This window comes from Lissotriton helveticus, chromosome 2_1 (genome assembly GCF_964261635.1).
Source record: "Lissotriton helveticus chromosome 2_1, aLisHel1.1, whole genome shotgun sequence".
Taxonomy (NCBI): Eukaryota; Metazoa; Chordata; class Amphibia; order Caudata; family Salamandridae; genus Lissotriton; species Lissotriton helveticus.
The window spans coordinates 398,429,901-398,439,821 of NC_136059.1; the positions used below are offsets into that span (position 1 = coordinate 398,429,901).

Below are 9,921 nucleotides of genomic sequence, written 5' to 3' on the forward strand. Positions count from 1 at the left end.
ATATTTATTTTCAGAACTTGCCTTAGAATCTGATTGAAGGACGGACGGTAGATGACGTGTGTGAACGACTGCCCTTTTCTCTGCCCGATCAGCGTGTGAGTAGTTACTTTACTTCTATTTACATGTTTTATACACCACCACGTCACGGCGGGGCCACCACAGGGGGCCAATCCAAACAAAGTTTACAATAAAAAAGCGGCAACCCAAGTCGTGCTTTGGATGACATTGTACAACATCGCCGTGTGACTTCTGCCACAAACGAGGCTCATTTGAGGCAAACAATGAAGCCTACCGTCCTGCGCTCGAGTATTTGCAGACAAACCAGGTAAGTAAACTGTTGGGACTGAAAACCACAGCAGGGAGAGCAATAAAGAGGAATCAATTGTGCCTTCTTCTGGTGGGAGGGTGGGTTGCGGAGGCTTGCCTTGTCATTCAGTAATTGCATGGGTTGCTTGATGTTTTTTTTTCCATTAAATTATGCTCTCTGCTTATTAAAGGGACTCAGTTGCAGAAGTAAACTGCAATTTATGGCGCAAATGATTTACTTCAGGTGGAATTCGGCAGAGCTTTTAAAGAATTGCTTATGTGGGCCCTCTCCGGCCTGGAGAGGCTTCGAGGAATCCTCTGCATTGGGGAGGCTTGGGGTCCTCATGTTTTCTAATACTGACCACTTACGTAGCGCTCACCACAAGCTGAAAGGTCTCTAGGCACACATTTTAGCGCTGTATGCTGGGTTTGTCTTTGTCTCTTAATTTCCTGTAACGTATGAGCAGGCACACTTGCATCACCATTATATCTCTTACTATTAAAAAGGTACTACATGTTCCACCCTACCTTCTATAGTATAATACATGACCCTGGCAGCTTCTTCACTCTCTTGTGGCCTGTACAAGCCCGTCCTGGCTCGATTGGTGTCTCTCACTCCCCCGTTCACTATTGGCATGTGAAGCATCAGTAGATGTTGTAGCAGCCCTAATAATGTGCCGCATGGCCAAAAACTTACAAGGTCCCAAAGGCGAGACCTATTGGATATGCCAAATGTTGATTTCAGGATGCAGGGACCATATTCCTGCCTCCTGTAATGGCTGCCCCAACATATTGTTCAGGTTGAGGACAGCCAATCAGGACTGATTAGTCCCTTTAAAAGTGGTCCCGGATTGATTCTGGGGATGCAGAATGTGTGCGTGCGAGTGAGTGATGCAGAGTGAAGTTGTCGGAGTAAAGCGCTACCTTTTAGCCAGATTTGGTGTAAATCCATTCAGTTGTTTTTTCAGTAAATGTGACAGATGTGGGAATTAACATGAGAAATCAACACTTTTGGAACCACACACTGGACAGTTTAGCAGGAAACTTCCCAGAAAGGAGCTGAAGTGGATCAACTTTTTTTTTGAAAGTTTCATCAAATAGCACCAAAGTTATTAGCAAAACAATAATGTTCTTCCTATGGAGCTCTGACCGGACTATAACTACACAGTGGCGATTGTCACTGTGTAACATATGTGAATATATATTACACAGGGTGGGGGTACACACACACACACACACCCTATTAAGATCCCTGCATGCTTAAAACATTTAGAAAAGAAACAAAAAGGTCCATTATCAAGTAATGCCATCAATAGAGCATTTACTCGTAGAATGCAAAACCTTGCTTTATGAGTGAGGTAGAGGTACAGGAAAGGAAAGCCCATAGAATATTACAGGTCTCTTTGATCCGTCTGTTAACTTGTTTGTAGCTTCCAAGGCCATTATCTCAGTTGGAGAGCAGAAACTATAGATAACTAATCTATACGGTTTCTTGCATCCAGCTAACTGTAATAAACACGTGCACAATATAAATATTACCTTGAACTGCCCAAGAAAGGAGTGCCTACAACTACATACTACAAAAAAACCACACCTATACAATGTGAACAATGACCATGATTGCTGTATTCTGGAGAGGTAAAGTACATCTGTGTAAATATCATACTTAAGTTTACATCGATAAAATGTAATATTTTGAGAAATGGGCCTTTTGCAAGGAACTAACCTCTATCAAATGTTAAGGTGGCATTTGGACCAATCAACATAGCCACTGCACCGGCACCACCAGTTGGCCTTGCACTCCCTGTGGCATACACAGCAATGTCTCCAGCAACGACAAGTGCATAACGCCCTGTAAAGAAAACAAGAAAGAATAGGAATTACCTACCTTACATTGTACTGAAAACAGAATTAAACATTCTTGAGTTAAGTGTTCTGTAAAACACCTGGCCAGGAGGATTAGTAGTGACGTACTGGACAGCTGAATGGGGCAGCATTACTAAACTATTTTCAAGTACATATATTTTAAAAGAGGGCAAATGAAATGGGCAACTAAACAAACTCTTTTGCATCGGTTCTGGAAATTTCCATTGCACTGGAAATTAGAGTGATTTCAAATGTAATTCTCTTGTATAAGAACCTTTGCGTTACTAAATCTTCACACTGCAGAAATCTGATGAACATGTTTTACTAGTTCAAATATAGAAATAATCATGGCCCCAAAGTAGTAATAAAGCCCATTCTATTTCTTAAGAAACTAGCAATCACAGGCAATCTTTACTGTTAACTGAAGAAATATATATGTAAACAACAACTAATTAGTTGAAAATCTCATCTAATATATACATTCTCAGTCTAAGCAATGTATACAAAAAATATGTGACCACCCGAGTGTTAGTAAAAACCCACCTGCAACACAAAGAAAACAAAAATACATTTTTCATTGAGGAGGGAACCTTCACTAACTTTAATGGCGCAGACAGATGCTTGTTCAATGTAATTTTTAGCTCTGCTACATGTAAAACACCTTTCTATGACCTGTCCTGGGGTCCTCAGCTCCATGTTGAGTAATGCTATATAGCACTACGGTGTAGGGATAACCACACCTATAACTCTTTTCTGCACACACTACAAACAAACTGAGTAATCGATTGCTCAAATGAGCTAGTAGGTGGAGTCCATCTGCACTGGCTTAACAGAAGGAATGCATTAGGCAATATTATGTATTCATTTGTTTCTGAGAGCTTTAAGCACGGCCTAATGAGAGGGAATTAGAGTGGATTCCAAGGCCAAGATAACCTACAATTAAGCAATGTTGTAGTTTATATAGCACCAAAATATCTATGTGCTTCTCTGGTGCAACCAAAGAGGACACACCCAAAAAAGCAATAGGCTGTCCGAAGTCGCACCTTTTAGAACACACTATATTTCCATAAAATTGAAAATAAATAAAGCGCATATGTGACAGGATACTCAAATCTTCTGAGTCTCTGCTATCCCCTCATGTGTGTATCATACCTCAATTTCGTAAAAAATCTAGTAGGAAGGAGCTAATAACTTAATATGATGGCAAAACACCCATTTTGATTTGGCTGCTGAGCAAGCTCTGTGTTTCAGAATACAATTCAGATCAAAAAGAAATATACTTAAAAACCAATTCAAAGTTGAAAAGAAAACTGGTTGTGTATTACAATTAATTATCCATGTAATTCAGTCGTTGGGTGTGAGCTTATAACACAGGCAAAGTTTGAAACATTGAGGTAAGATGAGAATAACATGCAATTACCATCCCAAGAGCTGGACTCCACCCAGTTAACAGCGTTAAAGAGTGCAGCAGTTCCTCCATAGCATGCATTTGTTGTATCGATGCCTTCCACATCAGTATTACCAGACTCTTCAAAAAGTTGCATCAGGACAGTCTTTACCGATTTAGACTTGTCAATGATCGTCTCCGTGCCAACCTCAAGCCTCCCAATACTGTCGTAGGAAAGCTCATTCCTTTCCATAAGCCTCTGGACGACAGTCAGACACAACGAATTGATGTCTTCTCTATCAGAGCAGAAGCCCATTCTGGCCTGGCCCAAGCCAGCTGTGTATTTTCCAGCACTTACTCCATCAAACTCCTCCAGTTGTGCCTGGTCAACATACTGAGATGGGAAGTAAATCTCCAAGGAAACAATTCCTACATCTTTTGGCCAGCACGACCCACCATTTAGAAAAAGAGAACCTGGCATAGTGGCAGTTCTGAAACGAGAAAGTAAAACGTAACACTTAACTTAGTAGATGGAGCAAATTGAAGAAAGAAAAAAAAACATTTTGAAGTAATTTTACCAGTATTCATTACCAATAACTTTTGGAAATCGGATTCTGAAAGAACGAGTGTATGTGGGAACACTCTGAGCTTATTTACATTCTAGTTTCCCTCAGTCTGGCTTCAACCAGGAGAGAAAAACCTTCCCAACAGTAGAATTACTCAGTTAACATTTTGAGAATATTGGTTATAATGTGTAATTTTAGGACATAAAATAGCAATGCAAGAGAACCGTAAAACGTTACAAACAACAAAACCACTGAAAAAACTCCTACCAATTTAGATAATCAGTATAAATCCCTTGTCCACATGACAAACTCCTCCTTGCTCTGGAATGTCCTATACGAGCTCTGGAATAAGGATAAAAACACCTTACCACAGTAAAATCGACAACATCTGTAAACATGGGTGTCAAGTGGCCAACTAGACTCGATTGGCGATGCACATACCGATCGATCACTTAGTAACCAGAGAAAGAGGAACATATGGGAAATTCCCCAACATTCCTAGGATAGCCACAGAAACTGGTTACAACACATGCTGCTGTGCTAAAGAACCACATGCTGGAAGATAGAGAAGCTTCCACCAGTCCCAATACTGCCTCTTGGAAATATGTTTTATCTTAACCAAAACACAGCCATGTTCAGCTCTACGGTGCCTTTTGACTAAGTGTGCTTTATAGAAATACCATATACACATACATCCAACTATACCATGTTTGTCCGCTCCGGATTGCTAATTTCCCAACCTGCCCTTTGTTCCATTGCATATGTAAAGGTTCTTATACATTTCGTCATTTAAATTGTGAGTTGAACCACTGGTGGTCTCTCAATTCATCTTTAAGCCTCCCCTGTTTGAGGAGTTTCAAGAGGTCCCATCCCGTCCTACTCTGCTTCTTAGGTTGTGTGGGCACTAAATCATATTCTTTGGATTGGGCATAAAATGACAGCTCCTTTGTGTAAATACTTGCTATGACCTTCTAAGAGACCCTGAAGAGGACGGGTTTAAGGTAAGAGCTTATTCTGAGCCATTGATACTTTCACTTCAGTTGAAATGTTCTTGCAGCTGTACAGCAGAAGTAATGGCTGCAAACACCATAGTTGCTCATTTATGGTAGTGTTTATTTCACCCTTTTGTAACCAACCAATCTAAAACACACTGTTATGGGATGACATTAAATATAATCAAATTTCCAATATGGGGTGCTTATGCATTCAACAGGTTTGTTTTTATGTTTATATTTCAGTACTGGCCACAGGCTATCGTTAGTTTGATACAAATGTATTGGGTGTCTATTTTACATACTTAACAGTTACATCGGCTCGAGTTAAAAAGCAACATAGAGTCACCGCCTACTAAAATTGCCACCATCTTTGATCACTTCCCCTTAGTAATACCAGAGTGGGTATACACTGTGTTAGAGAAATGTGGCACATTGTGGTATTTACCCAAGTGATCGAAACAATTTAAACTTGACACCCAATAAAATACATGTGGGGGTCTCGATTTCTGCCCTTGTCCAAGAGCACAAGACCCATGAAAAGTTTAAAGGTCCCAAGCAAATGCTTAAATGATCCTTTACTGTTCACAGAACACCCCTTATAAGTGAGAATGAAGAGCTACACCCCCCCCCCCCCCACACACACACACTTTGGCGCACAGCAGCAACTAACAAAACCCCTAAAAGTATCATTTAATCAGAGAAATAAATTAGTACCCAATAAAAGGGTAAACACTGTATGTGGAAATATATAACGGGTCTATCTATAATTCGAAATACAATGTTTATCAAAAAATCTATATATGATTTTATCTCGCTTTATGTAGACAATGGGAAAACAAGACTGTACCCATGTACACAATAAACATATCATATACATACAAACGGAAAACAAATTAAAAACCGTCATAGGACTCTAAAGAACATCTCATGCATATGTATATACAAATGATGAATCATATGCAGTTGTCCAATCGAAGGAAAAGTGTTGACATTTCGGTCCTGAAAAGGGAAAGGACGTTTCCCAGCTTTATTAATTTAATCAAAGCAATTCCTTTACTTCTATTTAAAAAGTAACCTTTCCTGAAAACTTGAATTACTACAGGTTGAAAGAGAAGAAGAAGTGAATTCTCTACTGTGAAGTGAGCTAAGGGAGACAGGCAGCCTGAGGAGTAAACTGCATTCTCTACAGGGTATCTGCTACCTGAATGAAATGTAATGTGTGCAATTGGTTAGTCTGCAAATCTAAAGGCTGCTTTGGGGCCAGTTTAGGCTTTGATGGATAGAATCTGGAATTTGCCCTTTTAATGGAAACCTTCAAAAAAGGTTTCCACTAGTAACACGTGGTCTTACTAAAAATATGACTTTTGAAAGCACTGTAAACATTTAAACAATCTTTTGGCACAGCGAGCGCTGGTGGCCGAGGGCACTGGGTAAGACTCCCAATTCAAAGGAAGTGGTAAAAAATCAGGGGGGTATGGATGGACTCCTCGCTTAGCTTTCAGGTTAATACCAGAAGAGTTGCTGGTACGCGTTTCGGCCTTCTGCTGGGTCTTAAGCCCCTTTTGAAGTTCTTTGAACCATCGACACGCCAGTGGATTGTTCAGTCAACTATCCTATCTCGTCTGGACTATGCCAGTTCCCTCCTGCTGGGGGCAAATAGGGCTGAAATAATTTGGCTGCAGCATGTTCAAAACGCTGCTGCCAGAGCCTTGGTGGGGCTCCTGTGGGTCTGCCCTGTTGCTGGTGTCATTCGGAAACTTCACTGGCTTCCTATGGAGAAGTGCATCCAATTTAAGACGTTGTGTCTTTAAGATTCTGAAGCTCGCCAGGCCTAGCCTGTTGTGTAATTTGCTTACCCCCCCCCCCCGCCAGTTGCGCTCCGCGGGGCAGCATTTGGTCAGTGTTCCTCGGGTGAAGCGCGGGGGCCGTTCCTTTCGCTGCCTGGCGGCTAAGTTATGAGACTCCCTGCCTGTGCAGATACGCAGCATGGAGTGTCTGTTGGTCTTTAGGAAAGCCATCAAAACCTTTCTCTTTCCATTAACTTAGTCTCTGTGGTCTTCCTTTGGTGTTGTTCTGTTATGGTGCTTAGCCCGCTTTACTGATGCTGGAAGCGCTGGGACGCCCCTTTACTGGGGCAGCTGTGCGCTATACAAGACCTGGTAAGATAACTTATTGATACTGTGTGCAACCTTATACTGCAATATATTTTTTAAACTGGCATATATTCACAGTGAGTTCTATCAAAAGCTTCAACCCCTTAGCAATATAAATACACATGTGACTATTTCGCCAGTGCACTGACCAGCAACCTGACTGTCCGGATACACTCACACACAGCTGAAATTGTCACAATAACAAACCGAGCCTTCCTACCAGAAAAATGTATTTCCCATCAACAGATTTAAGATGCATTTAATTTTTGTATAAGGTTTGTACATTATTTATGTAGTTATCTGTAGGTGAAGTGGCAACAAAATAACTAGAGAAAATGTTGCTCTTTTTAGCCATGTCTGACCCCCCCCCACTTTCGATGACTATGTCCCACTATACTGAAGATCACAACTCCTATGCTTTTCTTTATGCACTTCGACCAATGTTATTTACATGTATCCTATGTAAGGCGTTCTGCCCTTTTTTTAGGCTCATGGCAGTGCCAGCTTTAAATCGGATTGACCGGGACAGCACCCTGAGTGGAAAGAAAATTTGGCGTTTGTTAGAAGGGGGCTGTTGTCGTGTGACAGCAAGACATATGAAGAAGAGGGTAGAGGGTTGATGGGGTGGTAACAATTAAGCTGAGGTACATTAAGGGCTGATTACAAAGTCTTTAACGCGACCGATTCAGACCAAGTGGGATGGATGAGTTGCTATTTAAATGACAAGTCAGGCAGCTCCCGGATGCACCCCTCGGGATACTGGTGCTCCGGGCCTGGGCCCAGCTCACCCATGCCAAAGATCGGCCCTGGCTCGTGGTATATAAAACGAGTAACATAAAAATAAATATTTTGTGTTAAATTTTGCGTGCTGCATTTGTTAATCATAATACAATAAAACGCTGACCTGACAAATGTATGAGCATGGGTACACTGATAAACTCTGCAGCCCTACATGCGTGACACCTCATAAGACAGTTGCTTATGATCACATGACTTTCTGTTATTAACTGTAGCGTGGGTTTCGGAAAAGTGACTTGGATGTTTCAGATCATCGGTTCCGTACGGCTGCCCCAACACACAAACGATTCCATTTCATTAATGGGAAGCGGTGGGCCAACCTTCGAGCAGAATAGGGGGGTTCTATGGACCAGTAGTGAACTGGCAACGCAGAAAGCGTCTCTAGGTGATAAAATACGGAGCGGCGAGGCGCTCACTCACAAGGACAGGCTTTCTTAAGAGAGCAGATTACTCTTTTACAGTGAAATACATTTTCTTTTGCAGCTTTCGTTTTTAATGATCCCGAAATAACCCTCAACTGACACAAGCCAGGTAACATACGAGCATCTCCTCGCTGTTGCTGGATGAATAAAGGGGCGTCTTCCTTACCTCTGAGCCTCGGCCAGCACTGCGCCGTCCCTCTGCGAAGCTGTTCGCTTTCAGTGCCCACGGCGTGGAGACTTCTGGAGCCTGTGCCGCTTGTGACCGGCGCGCTGTGTTTATCCGGACACCTGCCCTCGGTCTGCCGGAGGAAGCGCGCTCGCACTTCCCATTAGAGGACGACCCTTCGTAATGACGCAGCGTCACACCATAGGCACGTCGAGGCTCGTACGTTGTGCTGCGGCTGCATCCGCGAATGGGAGCGGCCGCGTGAGCCTCACGGTGGCAGCTGATTGCTCAGCGCCGATGGGCTTCTCTGTCGCAAGAGGAGCTCCGACTAAACGAAGCGCCTCGCTCATTGAGGCTACCGGGAACGAGGATTCCATGAAGTGGGGAGCCGAGGGCAGGATGGTAGAGCATGGAGCATGGAGGATGCAGGAGGCTTGAGACGCGTCTGTGCAGGCCTGCAGAGTTGCGTGTAGGGTTGCCGCCTTTCTCAGCGAGAGTGAACAGCCATGTCTGTATGTTTGGAATGTCCAATAGGGATCCCTCTGTAGAACTCTACACGCAATCATCCGTGTTTATAGTTTGTAACCCGTATGACCAGCTGTAAGCTACTTTTGAAGTTTACATTTCAATACTGAAAAAAACGGATTTTCTTTGATTTCCTGGAATGTTTTTATTAACATTGATGTGCGAGTTTGTAATGCACGTTACGCAGCTGACGTAGGGAAGACAGTTACGTAGCAGGATTTGTTAGCTTGTTTACTACAAGCACATCTCAGAGGCGGAGACTGTGGTGATGGGGTCAGGGCCTTGGCACTTGGGGCATTGGGATAAAATGACTGGACAGACACTCTGGGATCGGGTTGCCGGGAAGACCACGAGCGATCTTCCCCGGGGTTTATTATACCCTCGGGGCGTGCCCGCCCTGAGGGGTGGAGTGGATGCATGGATGTTGATACATTGTAGGGTAGAGCCCGCCTGGCTCTCTACATCCCTCCTTCATTTCAGTCTGCTTCATCACCAGTTCTTGGTCTTCAGGGGGAGGTACACACAAAGTCCCGTAACTTGTGGCTTGGGCCAGGGTTTGGCCGAAGGTTGTATCTTTGGCTTCGGCCCTTTGGTGATTGAGTGTCCCCAGCCGGGGACACCTCTTCTTGCGCTCCGCAGGTCGGGGAAATGTCGGCCAATGCGCCCGGCAACGGCAATGGATCTTGGTTTCTCCTCTGGTCTTCGACCGACATTGGATCATCAGATCCTCTCACCGA

General features: G+C 43.2%; 1 protein-coding gene across 2 annotated transcripts in view; it reads right to left on the minus strand.

Moving 5' to 3' along the window:
* The window catches only part of HMGCS1 (3-hydroxy-3-methylglutaryl-CoA synthase 1), a 55,277-nt gene extending 46,328 nt beyond the window's left edge, over positions 1-8,949 (minus strand). Inside the window, exons 1-4 of one of the 2 annotated variants that reach the window (XM_078675035.1) lie at positions 8,660-8,836; positions 4,393-4,467; positions 3,593-4,050; positions 2,033-2,158 (exon numbers count right to left, since the gene is read on the minus strand). In XM_078675035.1, coding sequence (XP_078531161.1) covers positions 2,033-2,158; positions 3,593-4,040 — 574 coding nt within the window. In that variant the 5' untranslated portion in view covers positions 4,041-4,050; positions 4,393-4,467; positions 8,660-8,836. Of the gene's footprint in view, positions 1-2,032; positions 2,159-3,592; positions 4,051-4,392; positions 4,468-8,659 lie in introns of both variants that reach the window. The other variant, XM_078675034.1, reaches the window with a different exon arrangement.
* Between the last annotated feature and the right edge of the window lie 972 nt (positions 8,950-9,921).